General features: G+C 54.3%; 2 protein-coding genes across 3 annotated transcripts; one reads left to right on the forward strand and one right to left on the reverse strand.

The window, feature by feature from the left end:
• On the forward strand, positions 7,479-16,750 carry CALM3 (calmodulin 3). Its single transcript, XM_018062643.1, has 6 exons — positions 7,479-7,809; positions 12,026-12,056; positions 14,177-14,320; positions 14,476-14,582; positions 14,962-15,097; positions 15,180-16,750. The coding sequence occupies exons 1-6, from the start codon at positions 7,807-7,809 to the stop codon at positions 15,206-15,208; spliced, it is 450 nt and encodes a 149-aa protein (XP_017918132.1). The 5' UTR covers positions 7,479-7,806; the 3' UTR covers positions 15,209-16,750.
• On the reverse strand, positions 19,872-26,318 carry PTGIR (prostaglandin I2 (prostacyclin) receptor (IP)). Of its 2 annotated transcripts, XR_001919529.1 has the most exons (4): positions 24,900-26,318; positions 22,803-23,855; positions 21,100-21,188; positions 19,872-20,889 (listed from the first exon to the last, which is right to left on the reverse strand). XR_001919529.1 is itself a non-coding variant. In XM_013971523.2 (2 exons), exons 1-2 carry the CDS (start codon positions 25,665-25,667, stop codon positions 23,469-23,471), a joined length of 1,155 nt encoding a protein of 384 aa, XP_013826977.2. In that variant the 5' UTR covers positions 25,668-26,318; the 3' UTR covers positions 21,558-23,468. The 2 variants fall into 2 exon arrangements, 1 of the variants encoding a protein (XP_013826977.2); XM_013971523.2 differs by lacking the exons at positions 19,872-20,889; positions 21,100-21,188 and having other exon boundaries at positions 21,558-23,855.

The following is a 26,318-nucleotide window of genomic DNA, read 5'->3' on the forward strand; positions in this document are numbered from 1 at the left end:
AGCGAGGCTTGCTCCAAAAGGTGAACCCTGATTGGCCTAAACCTTGTTCCTGTTTGCTAGTGATTGACTTAGGAGTGATCATGTGATCCATTATGTGCCAATAAAACTTGAAGGGGTTTTGAGAAAAGGTTTATTCTCTCTGAAAAAGGGAAATGAAAGAATCTTATTCCATTCCATCCTGACTTCAGTTACTGCCTTGGGAAGTAAGATCTGAAGCCGTGGCAGCCATCTTGCCATCATAAAGCAATGAGCTTGAAGACAGAAAATATTGAAGATACCAGAGCAGAAGGGGAAAAAAGTCTGGGTTCTTTGTTATATCATTGAGCCACTGAACCAATCCTGGTCTCACCTGCCTCCAGACCACGTGAGATAACCATTAAGATTTTTAAAGAAAAATTAATGTGGTAGTAATTACAGATAGGTGATCAATTTAAGAATATTTGGAGCAATAACTATAACAATACAAAGAGGTAGAGTTTTAAAAAGCAATCATCAATAGCAACAAGGACACTCAGAGCCTAGGTGTTCATTTCTAACATCATTCTCCAACAAAAGGGGCCACGGTTCTTTAGAGAAATGATTGATTCTAGAACTGAAGCAGGAACTATACAATTTGAGTCTGAAACAGTTTATAAGGCAAGAAAGTAAGGAAGTGCTAACACACACACACACTCACACACCTACACACAGATGATAAGGCTGGTAGAATCAGTAGGTCACAATGAGCATAACTTCTGAAACATGAAATGGAATAGTTTCAAAAACATCAAGAGTGCCTTGCCCATAATAAGACTAAGTTCTGTTTCTGAAATTTTTGTTTCAGACTAAATATATAGTTTCTGAAAATATATATATGTATATGAAATATGGCTGGGTTATGATGTAAAATGTGGTTCTTATTGTGAAGCTCATCCAAAACAATCTGAGGGACTTCCCTGCTGGTCCAGCGACTGGGGTTCCATGCCTCTGCTGCAGGGGACATGGGTTCAATCCCTGATCAGGGAACTAAGATCCCGTAAGCCATGGGGCATGGCCAAAGAAAAACCAAAAACAAACAAACAAACAAAAAAATTTTGAAATGATCAAGGATACATTGAAGAGCAGAATTAATAGATTTTTAGCAAATGTGCATGTCCAAGTTGCCTATCAGTTCAGTTCAGTTCAGTCGCTCAGTCGTGTCCGACTCTTTGGGACCCCATGAATTGCAGCACACCAGGCCTCCCTGTCCATCACCAACTCCCGGAGTTCACTCAGATTCACGTCCATTGAGTCAGTGATGCCATCCAGCCATCTCATCCTCAAGTTGCCTATAGAGGTGGTCAATTAGTTCTCCATGACCAAGACCATGATATGGTCACAACATTCTGTTTCCTATTTCTTCTTCTGAGGCACACAAGAAAATATACTTCTCTGTCCCTCAGCAGTGACATGGGACCGTGTGGCCAGTTCTGGACAATGAAATGTGAGCTGAAGTGACAGATGTCACTTCGACTAAGACAATGAAAACTCCCTGGGACATCCTCCAGTCTCCCTTCCCCTGCTGTAGCAACACAGAGGACTTCAGGAGACAGAAAAGAGCCTGGGACACTGAGTGACCACATGGAGGACAGCTGTCCCATGGATAGACTAAGACCCTTGGTGGATTTTATGTGAGTGAGAAAGAAACTTCCTGTGTTAATTGAGGTTTTTGCAGTTGTTACTGTACTATAACCTAGCCTGTTCTCAATGGGACGCTCACTAGAGTCTCTGTATCAATATCTTCTCCCAGCAGCATGGCAGGAGAATGTCCACCTCCTTGTTTTTATCTAGTTATTTTTAAAAATATTTACTGAGCACTTGTTATATTCCTGGCTCTGCTTTTGGTACTGAAGATACAACAATGAACCAAACAGAAAGACCAGACCCAAGCTTCCCTGGTGGTTTGGTGGTAAAGAATCTGCCGATGCAGGAGACACGGGTTTGATCCCTGACTCAGGAGGATCCCACATGCTGCAGAGTAACTAAGCCGCAACTGCTGATTCTGTGATCTAGACCCCGAGAGTTGCAACTAATGGAACCAGGCACGACAACTCCTGAAGCCCGCAGCACTGTAGAGCCCGTGTGCCACGCCAAGAGACGCCACTGCAATGAGAAGCCCATGCACCAGAGAGTAGCCCTCCGCTCTCTGCAATTAGACACAAGCCCGTGCAGCAAGGCAGACAGTAAACAAACAAACAAACAAACAAACGAAAGAAGACCAGACCTCATGGAGCTCGTATTCCAGTGGAAGAATCAAACTGTACATAGCATAAATCAGAAAAGTACATCATATTTGAGAAGGCGGTCATGCCTATGGAAATATAAGGCAAAGGAAAGGGAGTCTGGAGTGTTGGGTTTCAATTTTAAATGGGATGATCAAGGGAGGCCATCCCTGAGGACGTGTCACTTGAACAAAGCTAAGGAGGAGACGAACCGCATGACTGTTGTGGGGAGAGCATTTGAAGGAGAGGAAGCAGATCCAGGGGTTCATACACAGGAATCAGCCACACGTGTTCCAGCAACAGCAGAGAGGCTGATGCGGCTGAGAGAGAGCGTGAAGGTGAGAGCACAGAGGGATGAGGTCAGAGAAATAACAAGGCCACCAGATGCTGCTGTGGGCCCAGCAACAGATAGTATTATTGGGCTTGGTGGTAGTCCAGGATGTGAACTGGAGTATTATTCTGATTTTAACTTGAATTTCCCTGACAATAATGGGATTGAGCTTTAGTTAATTGATCATTCCTAAAGTTCCGAAAACTTGAAGCTGCTGTCACGATTCTTGCCGGGCTATAGCATAGGACACCCCAAAGCCTGCTGGTCCCCTGTAAGGTCACTTAAGATCATTTCCCAAACCTGGAAAGAAAGTGCCCTGAGACTGTGATCATCAGATTTAACAATTAGAAATACAGGACTCCAGTTGAATTTGAGTTCTAGATCAACACAAAATATATTTCAGTGTAAGTATGCTACAGCAATACGTGAACCGTGAACTTCCTGATGTTCAAGCTAGTTTTAGAAAAGGCAGAGGAACCAGAGATCAAATTGCCAACATCCGCTGGATCATGGAAAAAGCAAGAGAGTTCCAGAAAAACATCTATTTCTGCTTTATTGACTATGCCAAAGCCTTTGACTGTGTGGATCACAATAAACTGTGGAAAATTCTGAAAGAGATGGGAATACCAGGCCACCTGACCTGTCTCTTGAGAAACCTATATGCAGGTCAGGAAGTAACAGTTAGAACTGGACATGGAACAACACACTGGTTCCAAATAGGAAAAGGAGTACGTCAAGGCTGTATATTGTCACCCTGCTTATTTAACTTATATGCAGAGCACATCATGAGAAACGCTGGGCTGGAAGAAGCATAAGCTGGAATCAAGATTGCCGGGAGAAATATCAATAACCTCAGATATGCAGATGACACCACCCTTATGGCAGAAAGTGAAGAGGAACTCAAAAGCCTCTTGATGAAAGTGAAAGAAGAGAGTGAAAAAGTTGGCTTAAAGCTCAACATTCAGAAAAGGAAGATCATGGCATCTGGTCCCATCACTTCATGGCAAATAGATGGGGAAACAGTGGAAACAGTGTCAGACTTTATTCTTTGGGGCTCCAAAATCACTGCAGATGGTGACTGCAGCCATGAAATTAAAAGACTCTTACTCCTTGGAAGGAAAGTTATGACCAACCTAGATAGCATTTTCAAAAGCAGAGACATTACTTTTCCAACAAAGGTTCGTCTAGTCAAGGCTATGGTTTTTCCAGTGGTCAGGTATGGATGTGAGAGTTGGACTGTGAAGAGAGCTGAGGGCTGAAGAATTGATGCTTTGGAACTGTGGTGTTGGAGAAGACTCTTGAGAGTCCCTTGGACTGCAAGGAGATCCAACCAGTCCATGCTAAAAGAGATCAGTCCTGGGTGTTCATTGGAAGGACTGATGCTAAAGCTGAAACTCCAATCCTTTGGCCACCTCATGCGAAGAGTTGACTCATTGGAAAAGACTCTGATGCTGGGAAGGATTGGGGGCAGGAGGAGAAGGGGACAACAGAGGATGAGATGGCTGGATGGTATCACCAACTCGATGGATGTGAGTTTGAGTGAACTTCAGGAGTTGGTGATGGACAGGGAGGCCTGGCGTGCTGCAGTTCATGGGGTCACAAAGAGTCGGACACGACTGAGCGACTGAACTGACTGAACTGATGTTCCATGCAACTTTTGCTTAAAAATATTACATTGAGTGAAGGAAGCCAAGACCAGAAAAATGCATGCTACATGGATTCCATTTCTACAAAATTCCGGAACAGGCAGAACTAATCTCCAATGACAGAAGCCAGAACAATAGTTGCTTGAGGGGAACAGGAATTGACTGGAAAGAGCCACAGGGATCTATCTTCTGGGGTGATGGAAGTGTTCTATAACTTGTCTTGGGTGGTGGTTACATGGGTGTTCACAATTCAACTGAATACTTAAGATCTGTGGCATTTTATTGAGTGTAAATTATGTCACACATGCAAAAAATACAAAAAAAGAGAGAGAGAAAGTCATACAATTGGCTCTGAAGCAGTCAGTTATGGAAGTAGGACATGCTGACTGGTTAACACCCAAACCCCATGACCTCTCACTAAATTAGGCACAAGAGTCGGCTTTCACCAAAACAAGGGCAGTAACCAAAGAGAGGACATGTATATGTTATAACCAAGTGATCCAAAATACCAGTGGCTTAAGCAATATAAAAGTTTATTTCCCTCTCAAATACAAGTTTGGCCCTGGGGAAGGAAAGGTGGGCTCTCCTCAGGAAAATCATCAAAGTCCCAGGTGAGTGTGGTCACCATTGGTCTGACGGCCGCCCTACCAGCAGGCAAGAAGAGGGAAAGTATGTCCTCTCCCTTTAAGGGTATGCCCAGAAGTTTCACGTATCACTTCTGTTCACATCCTTTTGGGCCAGAATTCTGTCAAATGAGGACTCATAACTGCAAGGATGGTTAGGAAATGTCATTTTTACTTAGGATGGCAATGTGCCCAGCTAAAATTCTATTAGTCTGGAAAACAGAGAAAGTGGATACTGGAAAAAAAAGTAAGATCTCTCCCACCTGTGGTATAATGTGATCAAGAGTGTGGGGTTTTCAGTCAAACTGCTGGGGTTAAAATCCTGACTCTGCCTCCTACTGTGTGACCCTAGGCAAGCTACTTCACTTCTCTGTTCTTGGTCAAGGCTTTATACCTCTCTGATCTCATCTAATTCCAGTGGCAATAAAACAGTTTCAAAAGGTGGAAAGTGAAAGTAACAAACTCATAGGCAGGTTGTAAGAATTAAATGAACTAACGCAGTCAAAGCAGGTGAAATGGTGCCTGGAACACAGTACGTCTTCATACGTGCTGATAGTAGTATATCTATCATTTCATTGGCCTAAGTAATTCAGAAATTAAGGTCTTCCTGGTAGAAACTGAGACTCAAAGACATGGAAAGGAGAAACAGGGAGAGAGAGCATGTGTGTGGCTTCCTTCGCTTATTTGTTCAGCAAATGATGACTGGGTCCTTGGCCCTCTCTGTTTCAGGGCCAATGCTGATGATCAAGGCAGAGTTTAGCCTGGGTCACATCCATCACAAATTCTTTTGTCGTAAGTAACAGAAACTCAACTCAAACCAGCTTGGGATAAATGGGACATTTTAATAGCTCATATAATCAAAAGCCTGGCACGATAGTGTGCAGCTGGCCTCAAGCTGGAATCAGGGAAGGGAATGGCAACAGGACTCTCTCACTCCACCTCTTCATTGCTTCTCTCTGGAATCAGTTTTATTCTCTCCTCTGGGGTGTGAAAAAGGTCATCAGTTCAGCTCAGTTCAGTCACTCAGTCGTGTCCCACTCTTTGAGACCCCATGAATCACAGCACGTCAGGCCTCCCTGTCCATCACCAACTCCTGGAGTTCACTCAAACTCATGTCTATCGAGTCCCTGATGCCATCCAGCCATCTCATCCTCTGTCGTCCCCTTCTCCTCCTGCCCCCAATCCCTCCCAGCATCAGAGTCTTTTCCAGTGAGTCAACTCTTCGTATGAGGTGGTCAAAGGATTGGAGTTTCAACTTCAGCATCAGTCCTTCCAATGAACACCCAGGACTGATCTCTTTTAGGATGGACTGGTTGGATCTCCTTGCAGTCCAAGGGACTCTCAAGAGTCTTCTGCAACACCACAGTTCAAAAGCATCAATTCTTCAGCGCTCAGCTCTCTTCACAGTCCAACTCTCACATCCATACCTGACCACTGGAAAAACCATAGCCTTGACTAGACGAAACTTTGTTGGCAAAGTAATGTCTCTGCTTTTTAATATGCTATCTAGGTTGGTCATAACTTTCCTTCCAAAAGGTCATAGATAGGTCCAGATCTATTTCTTCACTCCCTCACCACACAAAAGGAAAAGACTTCCTGCCCCCAAAAGTCTAGATCCAAAAACCCATGGAAGGCCTCTCATTGGCTCAGCCTACATCCTCTTCCAGGTGTAACATAAAGATTGGTCCAGCTTGACTCACTTGACACTCGTCAGCCAATCACCGAGAGGGGGCAGGGCACAGACGCAAATATAGCCCTAATTCAAAACAAGAAAAGTTGGGGGGCGGGGGGGACGTTGCCGTTTCTGAGCACCAGTAAATAGTCTCAGCTAACTTTCCCACTCTTCTTCCGTGGTTGGAACCCTGGAACAAGGAGTGCAAGACTCAGGTGGTCTGCAAGACAGCAGGACAATGGTTGAGAAGTTTGGTCTCCATCGCCCAGCCAAGCACAGGTCCCTGAATTACAGCAGGCACCCCACTGAGGCTTATTGAGTGAATGAATGAATTAATACCTTGTTCCCAGGGCTGTCTTGGAACAGCCCGTTTAACAGACCCTGAACCGATTATAAGTGAAGTGAAGCGAGGACAGGGGCTTCGCACACCTGTGGAGTGTGTCTCATGGTGCAGACACCTGCCCCGACGGGCGATGAGCGGAACTTTCAGGCTAAAAGCTGAACCTTGAAGACCCCGCCACCCCGAGGGCCCAATTGGGGGCGGGGTTTCCAGACCAGCATTTTGGGTTGCACCATCTTCCATCTGTCAGAGGGGAGAACTAAGAAAGTACTTCTGCACCTTCCGCCACCATTTTTACCACTCCCTGACCACGAAGACGATGTATTTGCTTCTCTAACAGTCACACAATTTCCCTCTTCGCCTCGTTACGCCTCACGGCCCCACACAGTCACACATTTCAGGCTACCCACCACCACCAGGCAGTGGCTCGCCCCAGTTTGACGCATTGCAGGGAAGGCCGGACCAATCGGCACCGCGCTCTTATTTCCGCTGCGGCCCGGACCCAATAGCGGCGCGTCTCACACAGGGACGCGTCACGCGCCAGCCGAGAGGTGCCCCTCCGCCGAGGAGGAAAGTAGAGTGGGCACAGGGGGCGGGGCGCATGGCGACGGAAAGTAGTCCCGCGGCGGGTGCGCGCGCGCGCGCGGCCGGCCATAAACCCAACCCTGTGGGGAGTGAGAGAGCCGCGGGCCCGATAATCCGGAGAGAGGCGCGGAGGGATCCGTGGGAGCCGCAGTGCGGCGGCGCGCGGACCGGGCGGGGCGGGGCCGGGCGAGGCGGGGCGCGCGCGGCGGCCGTTGAGGGACCGTTGGGGCGGGCGGCGGCAGCGGCGGCGGCGCGCGCTGCAGGCAGTGAGTGTGGAGGCGCAGACGCGCGGCGGAGCTCGAGCTGCTGCAGCTGCTGCCGCCGCCGGAGGAACCTTGATACCCGCGCTCCGGACACCCGGCTCTCGCCATGGTGAGTGAGACAGGGCCGCCGAGGTTGGGGGCACTGAGGTGGGCACGGCGGAGCAGGACCCCCGAGAGCACGAGCGGACTCACTTGGGGGGGAGCTTTTGGGTCCCGGAGAGCGCCTCTGGACCCTTCTCTTCCCCTTGATTGGGGGCATTTGAACCCACAGTGGGGCGTTTGGCTCCCCAAAGGGAATTGGGGGCTTCCAGAAGCGACACTTAGCACCAGATGGGGTGTCTAGACCCCAGAAAGGGCCCTTGAGCCCTCCAAGGGGGCATTTGAGCCGAAGATGGAGCATCTGGACTCTTGGACCCAGGATGGGGCGTTTGGTCGCTAAGGTGGGGTGTTTGGATTCCAGGGGGCCGAGGTAAGAGCCGTTGGCTAGGGAAGGAGGTGATTTGTGCCCTGATAAAGGCTTTTGGGTCCTAATAGGTAGCAAGGAAGGGGAATCGGAGGGAAGCCGGGCTGCTGGCGAACTCCCTGAGAGGGGGTGGTGGTTAGCTGGGCCTGGGTGGAGGGGGAGCCCTCCCGGGAGGCAGGGAGAAGGGTCGCTTCTGCAGATCAGACCCTTGAGGGGAGAAAAGGGGGTTCTCCAAAGACCGACATTGCAGAGGAAGGAGGAGGAGGGTGAGGTGCATGCTCTGGAAGGAAGAGCCTGGGGTGGGTGGCAGCCAAGGTTAGAAGATGCTCTGGAAGCCTTTTGAAGATGCCCTGGAAGCCTATGGGGACTGAAAAGGATGGGGTTGGGGAAGGGGTCAAAAAGGGGTGCCAATCTTGTCAGTGGTGGGGGGACAGGAGCAGCCAGAGAAGGTTTTGAGGTTCCTGTTGGGTTAAGACTATTGAACTAGGAAGGGAGATTGGGGTTTTTTGGGGGGAAGGGGGGCGTTGTGTTTGGGTTCATGAGGAGGTGGGTTTTCAAAGTGAGGGGTGGGAGAGAACTTCGGCTTCTGTGGTGGGAGGTGAGATGGAAGGCGACCCGGGGACATGTTAAAGAAAATGCATGGCAGCCGAGGGGGGCCTAGGGTTGGAGGTGGATATGGTGGGTAGCTCCCTGGAAGTTTCCAAGGCAAAGCCGGGACAAAGACTGTTCAGTCTGGATGGGGAGTGGGCTGCAGAGGCCGGAGGGAGTGGCTCAAGGGTCCCTTTCCCAGGAAGAATGGGGCTGGGCAGGAGACACCGGGCAGTGGGAGCAGGTGGGCGGAGTTGTTGGGGCCTCTATTGCGCACTGAAGCCGCATGTAATGGGGGTGGGGAGGAGCAAAGTTTGGGATGCATCAAATGAGCCAGCTTTTAAAGCTTGAATCTCACCTGCTCACTGCCCCTTTCAGACCCAGAGAGCTGTTTTTTCCACACAGGAATGCTGGTTTTATCTTGGTCTCCAGCTCCACGCACCGCTCCGCATCTCACTTGTGCCAAGTGACAGTGCGGTACAGTGTGGCGTCGGTGACAATCGCACGCCTGTTCTTGTGGCCTCGGAGCGGGGGCTGCAGAGAGGACCTCCGGAGGGACCCCTTCATCGGCCCCACGGCCACTTGTTTCTTTTGGGGCCCTCCCTGAGTGCTTCTGTTAATTCCCACAGCTTGGGCTTTGAGAGAAAACCAGCAGACTAGTTCTTTCCTGGTCCCTGCCACCCACAGTCCCCCAGCCCCCCCAGGCTCAGCCTCGGAACCGTGTGCAGCCATCCTCCCTGGCAAGGCTGGGGAGAGCAGGCAGCCGCTGCTGTGTATCAGATCTCATACTTGCTGACACAGGCCTGATGGCTCCTCTCGCCGCTACCCCATTTTCCCCCAGCAGAGCCTTGCTAAAGGGGCACCGAATCATTGACAGGCACCAGGAGGCCCCCACCTGCCAAATAAGACCTGAGCTTTGGCCCCACTAGTTTCTCTTTCCCTTTGTAATCAGCAAAGTATGGGTGGGACGAGTCACTGTTCACTGGCTTTGGACTTTGGCCTGAGCCCTGTGGCTCTTCCTTGGCCCGGGTGAGGGGCCCTGGCCTTGGTTTCTGATCTCATCTAACACTGCTCTCTGGCACTGGCTGGGGGCTGGGGCAAGGCGGAGAAATAGTACCCTCTTCCCTCCCCTACCCCAGGATTTTTTTTTTTTTTTTTTTCTTGTCCAGCCTCTTGCTGTATCCTAAAGGGATGGGGAAGCAGGGGACCAGCTGGGTTATTTTGCAGGTAGTTTTTGGTGAAAGCTGAAAATCTGCAGATCTGGAAAGGGAAAAAGCCCTGAGAAGGAAAGGATCCCCGGCAGTGATCAGTTTTCTGGGCAGCAGCCTTGCTTTGAGATCTCTAGCTGGGAGCTTGGCCCTTTCCTTCCCCAGCAGGGGAGAGGGTCTCCTAAGAGGGAGGGAGGGAGTGTGACGGCCCTGCAGGCAGAGCCACGCCTATTTGCAGCAAGCCTGGAACAGTGGCAGTGCCTCCTCTGCGCGTTGCAGCCTGGCGGCAGGGAGCGGTAGACACCAGCCTTCGGCACCAGTCGGGCATTCCACGACCTGTCCCAGCCCCTGCGGGTGCTGCCCAGGGTGGTGTGGCAGGGGTGCGAAGGGCCCTGGCTGGGTAGCCCTTACCACGTAGGCCAGGGAAAAGGATGAAAGCTGGGGGAGGGCAGCCCTCGCCCAGCCCTCCTCCGCGCCCCTGGCACTGCCTGGCCTTGGCAACAGAAGCCCATCCTGTCTTCTCAGTTTCCCCCAGCAGCTTCCTCGGGTGTCAGGACCTAGGCGATCGGCTCAGGCTTCTTTGCCCATAGAAGCCAAGGGAAGCAGAGGAGCAAAGGGCTCGTGGGCCTGGGGCTGCCAGGCTGGTGTGCAGGAGCCTGGCCGCCCTGGATCTCTTTTGAAAGCGAGGCAGAAGCATCTCCATTTGGCCTCCTAACCTTCCCTTTAGACTTTGGACTTTTCCAGAATGTACATGTATGGTGTGTTTCCTTCTCTACCTTCCTGCTTCCCCCTCCCTTAGCCATTTCCCTTCTGTAATCATCACCCTGATTTCCCCTCCTGTTCTACCCATTTGGGGCTCAGCCTCAAGTCCTTCTTCCTTTATGTTTAAAAGAAAAAAAGAAAAAGGGCATGTCAGACTTGTTCTAATGTGATTGGTCTTCACATTTGGGATGGGGCAGAAGGGGTTGTGGGGTTCTTGCTAGATTCCCAAGGAAGTTCTAGAACCTCTGTGCAGAATAACACTAGTGCCCACAGTGGCATGCCTCAGTCTGAGGGGCTCTCAGACTCAGAGCTGGAAGCCTGCTGTAGATGTGGAGCCCCTTCCCCTAGTTGTAAGAGGAAATGAGGAAGGGGGCAGCGGTCCAAGGGCGAGCCATGCCTTCTGGCAGCATTCACGGACCCCAAGGAAAATTCCTCTTTTACTGCCTAAAGCTAAACGTTGGGATTCAGCTCCCCCATCCCCGTGTGGCTCCTCCCCCAGAGGATCCCTTTGCTGGGCTGGTTCAGGACAGGCCTCTGCTTCTCCTCTGCCCTGCCCCCAAGCCCAGCATGCAGCAAGGGCTGCCCGACCTACTGGCCAGTCCCCAGAGTGGCCAGGGCCAGCAAGGGTTAAAAACTGCAGCGCAGCAGGGGGAGGGGACTTGAGTCCTCCAGCCTCTGCCACCAGCGCCATGCCTGCTGCAGTCCCCTCCTGACACTCACCCTTCCTGCCCCAAAGGAGCAGTGGAGTGAATGGTGCCCCGTGCCAAAGAGAGCAGGGGCTGCCCCCTGCCTGCCCGGGGTTCTTTCAGGCACTCCACAGACACCAGTTGGGAGAATTGTTGCCAGTTGGATCCGCAGTGCTTGGCCGGGTGCTTCCACATTGGTGACATAGAAACTAGGAAAGAGCCGGCTATCTACCCTGGGCCTGGCCTGCTTCAGTTTGGAGCCTTCTAGAAGAGCTGCTTGATTAGGCTTCCAGGGCAACTGCTCCCTTCACTCAGCCTCTGGGGCGCCCAGCGGCCGTGACGGCACCGAGACGTGAGCCAGTGCAGGTGCAGCTGGGCTGGGGCTGGCTCCAGAGCCCTGACTCCGGTTGGAGACCCTGGGGTCGGCGGTGTCGTCAGGTCCTGGGTCTCCAGCCTCCTGAGTCGCCAGACTGGATGATCCCAGTCCTGGCTCTGGCATGACTGCCCTTGCCCAGGTACATGGACTGCCATGTGGAGCTGGCCGCACCAGCGGGGGCCAGGCTGAGCAAGGAGAGATGTGCCAACCTGTGACTAACTTTCTCCTTCCTGCTTTTCCAGGCTGACCAGCTGACCGAGGAGCAGATCGCAGGTGAGCTTGCTTCCCTCCCTCCCTCCCCCGTTCCCCCTTCCTGCCCCCACCCTGCCGCATGAATGCCTCTGCATCGAGTCTTGCTCCAGCCAGGAGGAGCATCTGACAGAGAAGCTCACTCACGTGTATGAGAGCACACCAGTGACACCAGACCCCTCAGTCCTGAGCCAGGCCCTCATCAGGTGGCAGGGCTGTGCTCCCCTCCCTGCCAGGGGTCACCGGGCCTTTTAATCGGTGGCTGTGGGGTGAGCCTGGCCATCTGTCCTGGCTCCTGCCAGTTAGGCCCAGAAGGTGAACTCCTCTGCGGGGCTCCTGGCCCACTTCAGGAGCCACCCAGGAGAGGGCTCGTCACGCCCACCTCTGCACTCCCCTTTGCGCATGCTTGCAGTCGCTTCTTCCTGGGCTGGAAGTGCCTTCCCCCAGCTCTTTGCACCAGGCAGCTCCTTCTCCTTCTTTGCGTCTTGATCCAAATGTCATCTTGGAAAGGCCTTCTCTGGTCCCATCTCAAATAAATAGCCTTCCTCTACTCTCTGTTTCCTTAACAGCCTTTCTCACCATCTGAAATTGACCTCTGATGTCTGCCGGCTGCATCTGCCTGCCACTAGACGAGTTCCTTACTGGGGCGCTTTTCTGTGGGTTGCTCCCTGCTGTTCCCTTAGTGCCTGCAACAATGGCTGCTGCGTACATTTTTGTTGACTAAATAACTAAATGAACAAGGGAACCATCACGTATCTTCCAGTAAGCTTAAGAAGTCCTTGAGTCCTGTGTAATTCACTTTTGTAGACTCCCCTAAAGCCCAGTAACCCACAGCTACAGGAAGTACTGTGTGCTGAGAAGGTTTCTGTGTCCTGTCTCCCCCGCCCCCCCAGACTGTGAACTACTCTAAAGGACAGGGACCAGCTCCCAGTTAAGTCCCACAGCCATAGGCCAGCACAGAGTAGCCCCTGGACCCCGGCCTTACTGTCAGGGTCAACAGGCTGCGTGTGACAAGCATAGAAAGCCCCGCTTCTGAAGGGGGGGCGGCAAGAGTAGACTTGCCTTCTCTTCTTTCTTCCCCTCCCTTCCCCCCTCCCCACATTTTCAGCTTCTGAACTTTGGCCCCAGGTGGGTGGCTACGGAGACCCACCAAGGAAAACCAGAGAACTGCGTTGTTGTTCAGTGATCCTGAGCACAGTGTGCCCGCGTGACCCCTGAGAACAACAAGGCCTCGGCACAGGGAGGCGCCAGCATCCCCCAGAAGACTCGGGGTCTCCAGGGCCCAGAGGCTCGGGCGCGGGCAAAGCCTCTCGGCTCTGCATATGGCTCCCATGCCGGCCACACACGGCCCCAGCTCTGCCCTCGCTTGACACCAACACACGCTCCACGCCACCTCCCACCCCCGTCCCCATTAGCGAACTGTCCGCCGCCTCACCCCAGCCCACACCCTCTGGGAATAGGCTGCCAGGCATCTGTTCCCTGAGGGTTTGGGGGCAGGGAGCACCAGGTGCCAAAATGGGCCCAGTGGGAGGGCAGGAGCCACGTGCTTCTCCCGCTCCTGATGCGGGCCCAGCTGCGGCCTTCCCACTCAGCACCCCCAGCTCCTCGGCCGCCTGGTTTGGCAGCCGTCCCCTCTCCTTCCACACCCCCCACCCCGCCTACCCCACACAGTCCATCAGCCATGCTCCGCTGCCAGCCGCCCCCACACTCTGCCCCACGCAGCTCCTCTGGAAACGAGAGCCGGGCTGGTAGTCCCCATCGGGCGGGATGCCATGGCGCCCAGCGCCGTCCTGCAGGCTCTCCTGCCCTTCCTCTCCTGGCCCGCTGGCCTTGGCTCTCTTCCCTTTCCAGGACACTGGTCCATTTCATCACTGGAGGGAGAGACTGAAGCCAGGGACCAAAAAGAAATGTAGAGGCTCTAACGCCACCGTCAGCCCATTTTTCCCCCGTGTCTTCAGTGCAGGCAGCTTTGCCCGTCACCGAGCAGGTGCTCAGTGAGGGGTGATGGAGAGAAGAAGGGGCCTGTCCGTGGTACAGAGGCGAGAGGCCTGAGCTGGCACTGGATCTCCTGTTTCCTGAGGCGGGCCTGACTCAGGCCTTCCCAGAGGTAGCCTCACCTCTGGTTCGCTGTGCTCCTTCCACAGAGTTCAAGGAGGCCTTCTCCCTCTTCGACAAAGACGGGGATGGCACCATCACCACCAAGGAGCTGGGGACAGTGATGAGGTCCCTGGGGCAGAACCCCACTGAGGCCGAGCTGCAGGACATGATCAACGAGGTGGATGCAGATGGTGAGCCCGCACCCAGGGCAGGAGGGCAGCCCCCTCCCAGTGCCCCCGGGGAGCCACCCTGCGGGATGGATGGCCAGCATCTCCTCCGCCAGGGCCCTGGGGTCGTCTCCTCGGGCCCAGGCCCAGAGCATCTCCCTCCCTCCCCCACCTCGCAGGGAACGGGACCATTGACTTCCCCGAGTTCCTGACCATGATGGCCAGAAAGATGAAGGACACGGACAGCGAGGAGGAGATCCGAGAGGCCTTCCGTGTCTTTGACAAGGTGAGCAGGCCTTTTCCCGGGGGACTCTGGCACTCCGGCAGAGAGCAGGACAGGTGGGCTCTCAGGACACCCAGCCTAACCGGAGTCACCACTTCAGGAGGCCAGGTTCCAGTGCCAGCCCCACTGCCAGCTTGCTCTGCTACCACAGGAAGCCCCCGCCTGTGCCAAGGGAGGTGACTGACAGGCCCCATGCTGGAGTCTCTCTCCCACTGCCCCCCAGGAGAGAGCTGGGCGAACGGATGCCTCTGGCTCGGAGCCTTTGTCTGTCTCCTAACACCCAGGACGATATGCTGGGGTCTCTCTCCCACTGCCCCCCAAGAAAGCGCTGGGCAGACGAACGCCTCCCGCTCAGAGCCTTTGTCTGTCCCCCAACACACAGGACGGCAATGGGTACATCAGTGCCGCAGAGCTGCGCCACGTCATGACGAACCTGGGCGAGAAGCTGACCGATGAGGAGGTGGACGAAATGATCAGGGAGGCCGACATCGACGGGGACGGCCAGGTCAATTACGAAGGTGAGCTACCAGCCCCGTCTGCGTGCCCGCAGGGGCTGGGGGAGCCCACTCTCTGCTGACCTCCATGTCTTTCTCTCCACAGAGTTTGTACAGATGATGACTGCAAAGTGAAGGCCCCCGGGCAGCTGGTGATGCCCGTTCTCTCGATCTCTCTCTCCCTGCGCGCGCACTCTCTTCAACACTCCCTGCCTATCCCAGTTTTAGCAAACACCAGTTGATGGACTGAGAATCTGATAAAGCTACAAAAGATTTGTCCCAAGCTGCATGATTGCTCTTTCTCTTCCTCCCGAGTCTCCTTCCAGGCCCCCGCCATCTCTTCCTTCAGCCTCCCCCGCCTTCCATTCACATCTTCCAAGGCCTGATGCATTCATAAGATGAGCCCCCCAGTCCCCTTCAGGGGGCCTTTGCCCTCCTCCTCCAGCCCGGGTGGCTCTCGTCCGTTTTGGTTTGTTTCTGTTTGTTGGTCATCTTATTTTGGGGTGCCGAGGTGGACGCCGGCGCTGTCCCGGGACCTGCTGGGGAGGGGCTGAGGCCCTTAGAAGGGCTGGGCATGAGAGGCACGCCTTTTGCTGTTGCATGCAACCAGCCTGTAATACCCTGTGCCCATCCCAGAGCCTGTCGGGGCAGGAGTGCCCAGCATGGCGTTCCAGAAGGGCTGAGGGCGATGGGGAGGGCCCCGAGCTGCGGTGTTGCCTGAATGTGGCCCAGGAGGAGGCCAGGGGGCGAGGGAGGCTTGGCAGCTGGCATGCTCTTAGCACATGAGGAGGCCGGCCAGGCTGGGCAGCACTCAGATGCCATTGGCTGCTCTTGTGAACCATCTGACTGGCTCCCTGAGGCGGGGCAAGGGGGGCCCGCTCCCCTGGTGCCCCTGCACGCTGCCCCCATCCCATGTTCCCCAAGCGATCTCAAGCTCTCCTGGTGCTAACATCCCATGCCCACCCGTGTCCCGGTCCCCTCAAGGGAACGCACGTGGATTGGCCGCTTTGTCACATGCTACTCATCCTTCCGTTTTTTCTTTATACCCCTTAAAACTCTTAATTTTTGTCTGAAACAATGCCGGGCTAGCTGAGGAGTGGGGATTGGGAGGATGTGCCCCACCAAGCGCTCAAGAGAACATAACCTGCAATAAACAGCCCTGCCGGCCCGCCAGCCCCTCCCGCTTCCCCGTGGTGGCTCGGCGGCTCCCCAGCCCCGTCTGTGCTGTCTGTGCGCCCACCTGCCTGCCCCCCCACTCCCCAGCGGAGAGCATGATCCGCAACCTGGCTTCTGACTTTCGCCTCTGGGACAAGTAAGTCAACGTGGGCAGTTCGGTTTCCTGGATTTTTTTTTCTTTTTTTTTTCCGTTCATTTCATCTGCCCCCCACCCCCATCCCACCCCACCCCTCAGGTCGATCAAGTGGCTTTTCCTGGGACCTGCCCAGCTTTGAGCATCTTCTCGTCCACCCTGTGGCACCCAGCCTCCAGGGAAGGGGGGGTGGGGCATAGCGGGAGACCCAGCCAAGAGCTGAGGGTAAGGGCAGGCAGGCGTGAAGCTGTGGGTGTTTTCGGAGTGTTTTGGTTTTTTTTTTTTTTCCAAACCGGGCAATATTTGTGTTCAAGCTGTGAAGAAAAATATATATCAATGTTTTCCAATAAAATACAGTGACTACCTGACTGCTCCTCCCCTCTTGGTTTCTGAGCCTGCTCCCTGCACAGGCCTGAAGCCCTGCCCCAAAAGAGTCTGTCTGCTGTGGGATCTGGCTCCCTGACCAAGAATCAAACCTGAGCCCCTCACACTGGGAGTGTGGAGTCTTAGCCACAAGGGAAGTCCCAGCCTGTCAGCTTCGAGTGCTTGGCGCCTACATGGGTGTGCAAGACCAACCCCGCCTTAGTAGGGCCACCTGTCAGTCACACACAGGACCGCATGATGAGGCCCGAGAAGGCCTGAGGCAGGTCCATTGTGTTACAGGAGCGTCCTGCTTTGGGGGCAGACCAGTGGCAAGCTGAAAGGATGGTCACCTGCTGTGCAGGAGGAGGAAGGGCCTCATCCAAGGAGAGAGGCAGACCAGGTCAGACAGGGCCCAGGCCAGGTCAGGATTCTTGACAGGGCCCTCTGGCTAAGAGGTGACCAGTGCCCATCGGCAGGCTAAGTGCTGAGTTTGAACTGAACTGAACACAGTGGTGAGAAAAGGGGTGTGTTCCTGAGCTCACAGCTTCAGTCAGTCCCTAGAGACAAAGGACTAAAGCTCAGAACGACTGTAAATCCTAGAAAGCTCCTCAACTTCCCCAAGGAAGGCAGAGCTATGGAGAAGAAGGCATGGGACTTCCCTGGCTGGCCAGTGGTTGAGACCTTGTCTTCCAATTCAGGGAGAGCTAAGATCCCACATAGTGCCAAAAAACAAAACAATAAAAATAAGCTCCTGTTGAGGTTCAGCAGAAAACAAAATTCTGTAAAGCAATTATCCTTCAACAAAGTAGTATTGTAACAAAGTCAAAGACTTTTAAAATTGTCCATATCAAAAAAAAAATCTTGAGTGGGGAGACCCAGTCCCCAGCTACAAAACCCATCTGATTCCCTCTTGGGCAGGAGTGAGCGGTCAATAGACACAGTCTAACATCTGAGCAGCTGTCTCTGACCACAGGGACCAGGCAGGAGGTGAGCAGAAACAGCTCAGTGGAGTAAAGAGCCACCTATTCACCTTCGCCTGGCCTTGGAGGGATGGAGAAGCTTGGTGAGGCCCAAACTCGGGCTTTCCTGTGGCTTCAGAGTAAATGGTCATTTTTTTTTAAAAAAGGATCTGGGGGTGGGGGGGCGTGGTTTCCCTGGTAGTCCAGTGGTTAAGAGTTCGCCGATGTTGGATCCTGGTCGATGTTGGATCCCGGTCGGGGAGATCCCACGTGCCCCCAGGGTAACTAAGCTCATGCACCACAACCACTGAGCCTGTGCTCCACCAGCAGGGCCACTGCATTGAGACCCCAAGTGCCGCGCCCAGAGAGCAGCAGCCGATCTCAGCAATGAGAGGAAGCCCACACGCGGCAACAAAGGCCCAGCAAAGCCAAACATACTAAATCTCTTAAAAAATGACTTCAGGTAGGCCAGAGGGCTTCCCCTGGTGGCTCAAACGTAAAGAATCTGTTTTCAATGCAGGAGACTCAGGTTCGACCCCTGGGTCAGGAAGATCCCCTGGAGAAGGAAATGGCAGCGCACTCCAGGATTCTTGCCTGGAGAATTCCATGGACAGAGGGGCTGGGTGGGCTACAGTCCATGGGGTGGCAAAGGGCCAGACACGACTGAGTGACTAACAGGCCAGAGATAAGGGGAAGGCTAGGCTGAGGCTGGGGTCAACAAAACAGTGGAATCTGGGATGAGAGCTGCCTTTTTAGCAGCCAGGAGACCTGTGGAAAACTCTGGTCTTATAGTTCAGAAGACAGGTCTTGACACAGAATTGGCCTCCAGCACAGTGTGACCACTCACGGAAGTGTCTACTCACTAAACCTCAGGTCTTCTGATGCTGCCTGCTTCATAACCTTGGAGCAGTGACTTCACTTCTCTGAGCCTCAGTTTACCCATCTACAAAATGGGGAACAGTCATCTCTCAAAGGAGGAACATAAAAACATCCATCTCAGAGGGGAGTGCCACTTTCTAGACATCATCTCATTATGTCTCACTCAGGCCAGGCTGAGTCCTAATAAAATTTTTTTCCCTTTTATGACATGTATCCTCCCCACTGGGCATATGAGCATAAATTATCAAGAGCTGACAGGAGGGGCTTCCCTGGCAGTCCAGTGGTTGAGATTCTGCGCCTTTACTGCAGGGGTTGGGGGGAGGCGGGGAGGGGTGCACCCGGGTTTGATCCCCGGTCAGGAAACTGGCATGAAAAAAATAAAGCTGACAGGAAAGGAACAGAGGCCTGGGCAGTAAAGCCTCTCACAGCGCTCTTCTTGGAAGTGGCTGCACTGGGACTTGAACCCCGGGTTATTCACATCCCAAGCGACCACACTTTTAACCACCGCAGCACGTTGCCTGCACTTCTCTACTGCCTGTCGATTATTTCCCCCCTTGGGCTCTAGTTTTTGAAAGACTTTTACTCCCATACAACCTGCATTATTAAAAAGGCATGACTTCCCCTTCCCATTCTTTATTAACCACAGGCACAGAGATGGCACTCTGCACTGCTAATGGACACGGGCAGACGCGGAGGAGCACGCATAGGCTGATGCTGGTCCTGGAAGTCATCTCCAACTGAGGCTCATGGATCCGCTGGGCCAGCTCAAAGCCTGTCACTGAGAAAGTGACTAGGCAGGGGGACACATGTGGAGGTGCCCAACCGGGGCCCACAGGAGAGAAACCCCAGGCTCCCCTCACTTGCGGGAGGGAGTGGCTGTGGGACCACTTCTCAGTGTCATTCCCACTGCGGCCACCAGGTGGGGCAGTGACTACAGAGGGGCCAGAAAGCGGCAACTCCCGAGGACCCGCAGGGGCGTATATGGGCGTGCATGCTAGAGTCCCATCTGTGCTCCAAAATCAGAAATGAATAAAGAAATGAAGTTAAAAGTGCATAAAGTCTCCTTGAGAGACATGCTTGTTCCTAGTCTCTCAGTTCTTGACTCCAACTCCAGACCAGAGCTGGCACCTCCCTTGCACTCTGTTCTCGGTCCATTTCACAGCTTATAAAGTTGTATTTTTACTGCTTATTACAATACATATTTCTGTGATTATTAAATTGTCACCCCCTGAGAACTGCCTGGCGGTCCAGTGGTTAGAATTCTGCACTTCCACTGGCATGGGGCACAGGTTCGATCCCTGGTCAAGGACCTAACATCCCACATGCTGCAGGGGGGAAGAAAAATTGTCACTCCCACTGGATGGTGAGCAAGGTAAGCCCAAGGCAATGTCAGTCACTGCTATCTCCCTGACGGCACAGAGCCGCCTTGAGCCCAGAGCAGGCTCAAGGGAATGCATGTTGAATTGACGAATGAATGAGAGATGAAAGAAAGGAGGCATTAGAAACCAGAGCTGGAACCCTAAGCACAACTGAAGCTCTCCTCTTTACATGGCTCACTTTCTTACAATCCTCAGATCCATCCTGGCTAAGCCATCTCCTCCTCCATGCAGCCCTCCCTGATCTTTTCCCTAGACTCCACTTTCCCTGGCCCCAATCCCCCAGCCCTGCCCACTCTGGATGGTGAGCTCCAGGAGAGCAGGGCCAAGGCTATCTGTCATCACCGTGTCCCCAACATCACAGGGACAAAACCTGACACACAGTAAGCCCTCAATCAAAGCCTGCTGAATGAATGAACAGATGTCTGTGCTACAGTCTGCAGTGAAGGCCACCATAGAGCCCCAGAAGTGCCTAGAGCCCCTGAGAGGAAGTGATGACATCTCCAAGGATGAGGAGGAGCCTCAGTGGGACCTTGACAGGCAAGGGTGTTCTTGACGAATGGAGAAGGGAAACACTCTTACAGGAAGGGTGAGCCCAGTGAGTAAAGAGGTTGAGGCCTGAAAGGTCTTGTGCTCTTTGGGGAAATCTTGATTTTCTGCCGTGGCTAAGCAGAGAGCGTGGGAGTTTGGCCCTTGGCCTCCAGGCAGTGGGAGCCCTTGGAGCTTGGCAGGCAGGGGAGGGGCCACTCAGACAGGAGCTCCAGACAGGACTGTGGCCGACAGCAGAGACGCTACCCCAGCAGTCAGGAACCAGCCCCGAGAGGAGCTTCCAGATCGGAGCAGATGCGGCGGGAGTTGGGGCCTCTGGTGGACAGCTTAGACATCCACAGTGGGATGCAGAGGAGGGGGCAGAGTCCTGAGCTGTTAGGCCTGGTGGGTAAAAGTCAGCAGAAAACCAGCTTCAACACTCAATCCTCTCCTTCCCTTAATCCACATCCAAAAAAGAGGACTGATAGTGGCACCCACGTTGGGGTGCTGGCGGTTCAAAAGCCCAGCCCTGTGCTGCCATTCAGCGAGCTCTGAGGGGCCAGAATGGAGGCCCAGGGAGGAGGCGCGCACCCCCATCCCAGGGAATCTTACCTGGATAGGCAGCTGGTGGGGCTGGGGGGTGTGCACTTGACTCCTGCCTGAGACACAACCCCTTCACACCAGGTCCCTTGAGTTGGTTCCTGTTGAGGCAGATTTGGTAACCAAGGCCAGACCCCCATCTGATGTTGCTTGACCCGTTTTCTGGTTTGTTTTGGTACAAGTCAACAACATGTTTATTATTAAATTCAAGCGATACAGTATGACTCTGGCAAGACTGCTATAAAAGTTTCTAAACTTCCTCAATTTTTTTCCAGTGTTACATGGGTTGTTTTTTTTTTTTTTTCAAATTGTGGTAAAATACCCATAACACAAAATGTACCATTTTAACCATCTCAAAATGTACAATTCAGTGACATTTAGTACACTGACGACATTGTACAACCACCATCACTCTCTAGTTCCAGGATATTTTCATTCCCCCAAAAGGAAACCCCCTACCCATTAAGCAGTCATCTTGATTTATTTTTAATTCTCACAGGCACTCCTTCAAATGAAACAAAGTGACCTGGGGGGTGGGGATGTGTAACAATGTCAGAACAATGGAGAAAAGTTTTGTTTTCAAGCCACATGTGCTCAGATGCCAAAGACAACAAACACCAATAGCCAGGGCAATAGCAGCAGTAACAGTAACACACACTGTGGGCTTTACTCCAGGTCTTACGCTAAATTGCTTTTTTAATGATTACACTGAATCATTTAATCCTCAGCACAGCCCTGTAAATTAAGTACTAGATTATGATCACCATTCTACACAAAAGGAAACCAAGGCAAACTCACTAACCCAGTCTGGATTAAGGAAATAAAAGGATAAACCAGGGAATTCCCGGTGGTCCAGTGGTTAGGACTCCACGCTTCCACTGCAAAGAGCCCCGTGTTTGAATGGGGAACTAAGATCCCACAAGCTGCACAAAACAGCCAAAAAAACCCAAACCAGCTCCACCTGCAGGCTGTGCTTTCTCTTCGCTGTGTGACGGGGGCTGGCGATTGCCTTCTCTGGACCTTGATTCCAGCCTATGTAGAGTGGCTCTAATAATAGCAGGCTGGAGAGAGGAGGGTGCAACTCACGAGGTGGAGGACTCACTTTAGCCGCTGTCTTTATTGGAAGCTCTTGCCTCATCTATTCCTCCACCCACCCCCACTCTCACCCCGCCCAGGGGCAGAATGATTGCTTTAACCCTGAAGTAAGTGAGAAAGTGGAACCAGGGCTGGGGAGAGTCTGGGGGCTTTCCCATTCACCTCCTCCCACCACCCCAAGCACCACTTCCTTTCATGCTCACTCCTGGAAAACCCTTGAGTTCGGTGCCTAAAGGCAGGGGATGGCTAATGAGGAGAGAGGGGTGGATGGCTGGAAAAGCCGCGGCTATCAGAAGGGGAATTGAAGGCTGGAAATCACCCTAGGGGAGTCCCAGGTGGGGCTGACACCAGTTTGTGTCCCCAGCACCTGGTAGATTCAGGGCCCACTATTTGTTGAGTGAATGAATGGATGGATGACATTTTTGTGAGGGTTCCAAGGACACAGGGGGTGTGGTCAGGCTCTGCAGAGGCGGCTGGAGGGGGCGGGGGGGGGGGGCAGCTGTTTATCCAGGGATCGGTACAGGACTTAGGTCTGAGTCCTTGGGCCGTCCCTGGGTTCTGTAGCTCCCACCCCTTCATTCTCCAGCTTCTCCTGCCCCCATCCACTTCTTGCAACTCACCAAGCCATGCAGTGTTTTCCAAGCAACCGTCCAGTGGTGTCACTCCCAAGGCAACAGTCGCCCCTTCTCCCCTGGTTGGGTGGGGGGTGGACCAGGCCTCCCAAGTCCAAAGGGGGTATCGGGAAGGAAAGGGAGACAGGGAACTTGTCAGGAAATCCCAGGCTTTCATGAGGCAGAGAGAGGGTGGCTCTTGGGCTCCCCCCACACCCCGCAGAGCCGGGCTCAGGGCTGTCTGCTGGGGCCTTGGGGTGGGCATCAGGAGCACCCTGAAGGAAGGAAGATCAGAGGCAGAACCCTAACCAGAGCAGACCTGAGCGCACAGAAGCTGCTGGGAACATTTCTGCCTTCTAAATATTTAGACAGTGAGATGGATGGGCAAGTGACGGCCAGACCAGGCCGGCCAGGCTGCCGGATATTTTGAGACAACTGTTCTTTTTATGTTCCAGGGTAATTCCTCTCGCCATCTCCCTCCTCCCACAGCCCTCGTGGCCACCCAGAGAAAGGAGAAATAGCAGCTGACCATCCCCCGAATCCAGAGGGTCCATGTTCCGGCCGGCAGGGCTCCAGGAACCATCTCCAGGCTGATCCGCCCGAAGCCATCCTTCATGTCCCTGAATTTCTGGCAGCTGCGGCCGGAAGACAGGGCGGGAGCTCACCGGGCAGATGTCAGCAGAGGGAGCAGGCTGCCTCGGACCCCGCTTTGGAGGGTGTTCCCATGGTGCTGGTAGGTAGCTGTGCAGCCGGTAAGGGTGCCCCCTGCCCCTCGCCCCAGGCTGACAAAGGCACCCAGTTCCCCTTTTTCCCCTCAAGAGCCGGGGGGGCGCTTGAGTCCTTCCTCCCCGAGGCGGCCCGAGAGAGGGACGTCCGAGAGTTGCCTTGGGCAGGCCTCGAGTACAGGCAACAGAACCAGAGCTTCAGCCGCTGGAAGACGGACTTTCGGAAGAGGATAAAGACCCAGGGATCCAGAATGGGGTTGAAGGCATTGAAACGGAAGGCCAGGAGGTCTCCCATCTCACTGCTGTCTGGGGTGATGGCCTGGGTGAAGCCGCGGATCTGAGGGCAAGCAGAGAGCGATCAAGAAGCACCCCAGGACTCCTCTGCCCCACCCCTCAACACACACCCCATTCTGGACCCCCTCTGGACCCCCTCCTCTCCCTTGCTCACTGGCAGAAATGAGGGAGGTGCGGACTGTCGGAAGGGGAAAGAAATAAGATAAGAACTAAGTAAGAAATGCATCCAGGGGCAGAGGGAGAGAAAGCCCCAGGAGACAGTCAGCAAAGCTCTAGATGGAAAGAGGTGGGGCAGTGAGGCTGGATCCCAGGGCTGTGTGTGTGTGTCCCATCTCTGAGTCCTCCATCACCCCCTCAAAGGTTTGGTGACTGTCAATTCTAACCCTAGCCCTTGGATTTTGCAGAAAGAGAAGCGGAGGTCCAGACAGTATCAGGAGGACTGGGTGCCACAGGACCAGGATCAGCTCTGCTGCCCTCTGGGAGGGGCAGGGCAGGAGTTCCTGCAGGGAAGGGGTGAGGCCAGGAGAGCCCAAGGGCACCTGCATGGGTGGGGCTGGAGAAGTGGGGAGCAGGGTGGCAAGGAGATCAGACCCTGGCATCAGAGGAGCCCAGGGTGCAGCCCTGCCTCTGTGTGATCGTGGGCAAAAGACATTATCACCCCTCCTTTGTAGAAATGCCGACAGAAACTTCATCACGTTTCTTGCTAAATTCTTGTGGAATAGATGCGTAAGATCATTCCTGAGATGATCGGAGAAGGGATTTCTAAACCACTGAGCACAGACTAGACAGAGTGCAGTATTGAATGATGGATCTTATTAGTCTTGCATGGGTAGGGGAAGGTTGGTGGGGGCGTAGCACTGGTGGAGAGGTGGGCGGCTAGGGATGTGGAAGAGGGGAGACAAGGGTCAGGAGGAGTCAAATGGAGCATAAGCAAGTAGGGAGAAACGTCTCTGTAAAGTTTGGAGTTGTCTGACTGTGGACAAAGTCTCTGACTTCTTTGAGCCTCAGTTTCCCCATCCGTGAAATGGGCGCAAAAGTGGCGCTGCCCTCCTCCCCACTGCCCACCGGAGCTGCCCAGGGGACTCACCGTAAGAGGCAAGGAACACACGGCCATGATGCCCGTCATGAGGGCCAGCAGAATCAGGTGGTCAACCTCGTCCTCGCCTGCCCGGGGGCCGGGGACCAGCGAGCCCTGGTGGCGCCTCTGCTGGCGGTACATGCGGCAGAGGCTAAGGGTGACGGAGCCGTTGCAGAGGACGATGGCGGCCACCAGCAGGGCCACGAGGCTGGCGTAGGCCAGCGAGAAGGCGCAGCCACCCGGCTCGGCCGAGCGCATGCGGATGAAGCACCAGCTGCCGGGGCAGTACTGCTGGTGTTGGCCCAGGCCCAGGAAGGGCAGCGAGCAGAAGATCGTGCAGAAGGCATAGATGGCCGGCAGCGCCAGGCGGGCGCGGCGGGGTCCGTCCAGCTGAGCGTAGAGGTAGGGGTGGCTGAGCGCCAGGCAGCGCTCCACGGCCATGGCGAAGAGGATGAGCGTGGAGGCCAGGCCAAAGAAGGTCATGGCAAAGGCGAAGGCGTCGCACAGAGCCGGACGGCCCCGGGCCAGGCCCAGCAGCGAGCTGTTGCGGGCGTAGGCCGCGAACACGGCCGGGCTCAGGAAGCACGTGCCCAGCAGGTCGGTGACCGCCAGCCCGGTGACCAGCACGGCGAAGGCCGAGGGGCTCGACCGCCGCCGCGCCCCCAAGATGCCTAGCGCCAGCCCATTGCCCACCACGCCCGCCACGAACATCAGGGTGCTGGTGGCCGGGCCCACCGAGTCCCGCACGTACGTGAGGTTCCGGCATGAATCCGCCATCCCGGCCTCCGGCTGCCTCCCGGACAGAGGGGCTGGAGGGGTCCCCGGGGAGGTGGGGGGTGGGAGTTGGCGAGGGAAGGGGAGACGGTCCACCCCTGTGTTGCCCAGCACCTCTCTCCCTGCTCCCCTGGGGTCTTTGGTGCAGCTGGAGGCGGAGCGGCGTCCCGGGCTACCCTCCGCACTTCTGGGGCATCTATTTCTCTCTCTGCCCTCTGTCTCCCCAGGCTCTCTCCCCGCCTCTCCCTCCTGTTTCTTCCCTTCGCTACCTCTGTCTCTCCGTCTAGTCCTTCACTTGCCAAGCCCCTAGCTCTCTCCTCCTCTGACTCTGGCTCTGGCTCGGTCCCCTCCCTGGTCCACTCCTTTCACCTCGCCTTCCCTCCCTCCCTGTCTCTTCCGACCTATCCCCTCCTCTGCATCTCTGCTTTCCCAGCCCCTTCTCACCGCACCTCTGCCGACTCTCTCAGCCCCTCTGTCCCCCTTCGCTCCTTCTCCGGGGTCTTGCTCCCTGGGTCTGTCTGGCTCCGAGTGGCAGCTTCTCCAGACTTCTCTCCCTCCTCGCTCCCGAACTCATCTAGCCCCGATAGCGCTCGCCCCGGGCTTTTCATTTCCTCTCTCTGCCCCGCCTTCCCTCCCCCTGCTTTCTCCAGAGGT

Source organism: Capra hircus, chromosome 18 (assembly GCF_001704415.2).
Source record: "Capra hircus breed San Clemente chromosome 18, ASM170441v1, whole genome shotgun sequence".
In the NCBI taxonomy this organism is placed as follows: Eukaryota; Metazoa; Chordata; class Mammalia; order Artiodactyla; family Bovidae; genus Capra; species Capra hircus.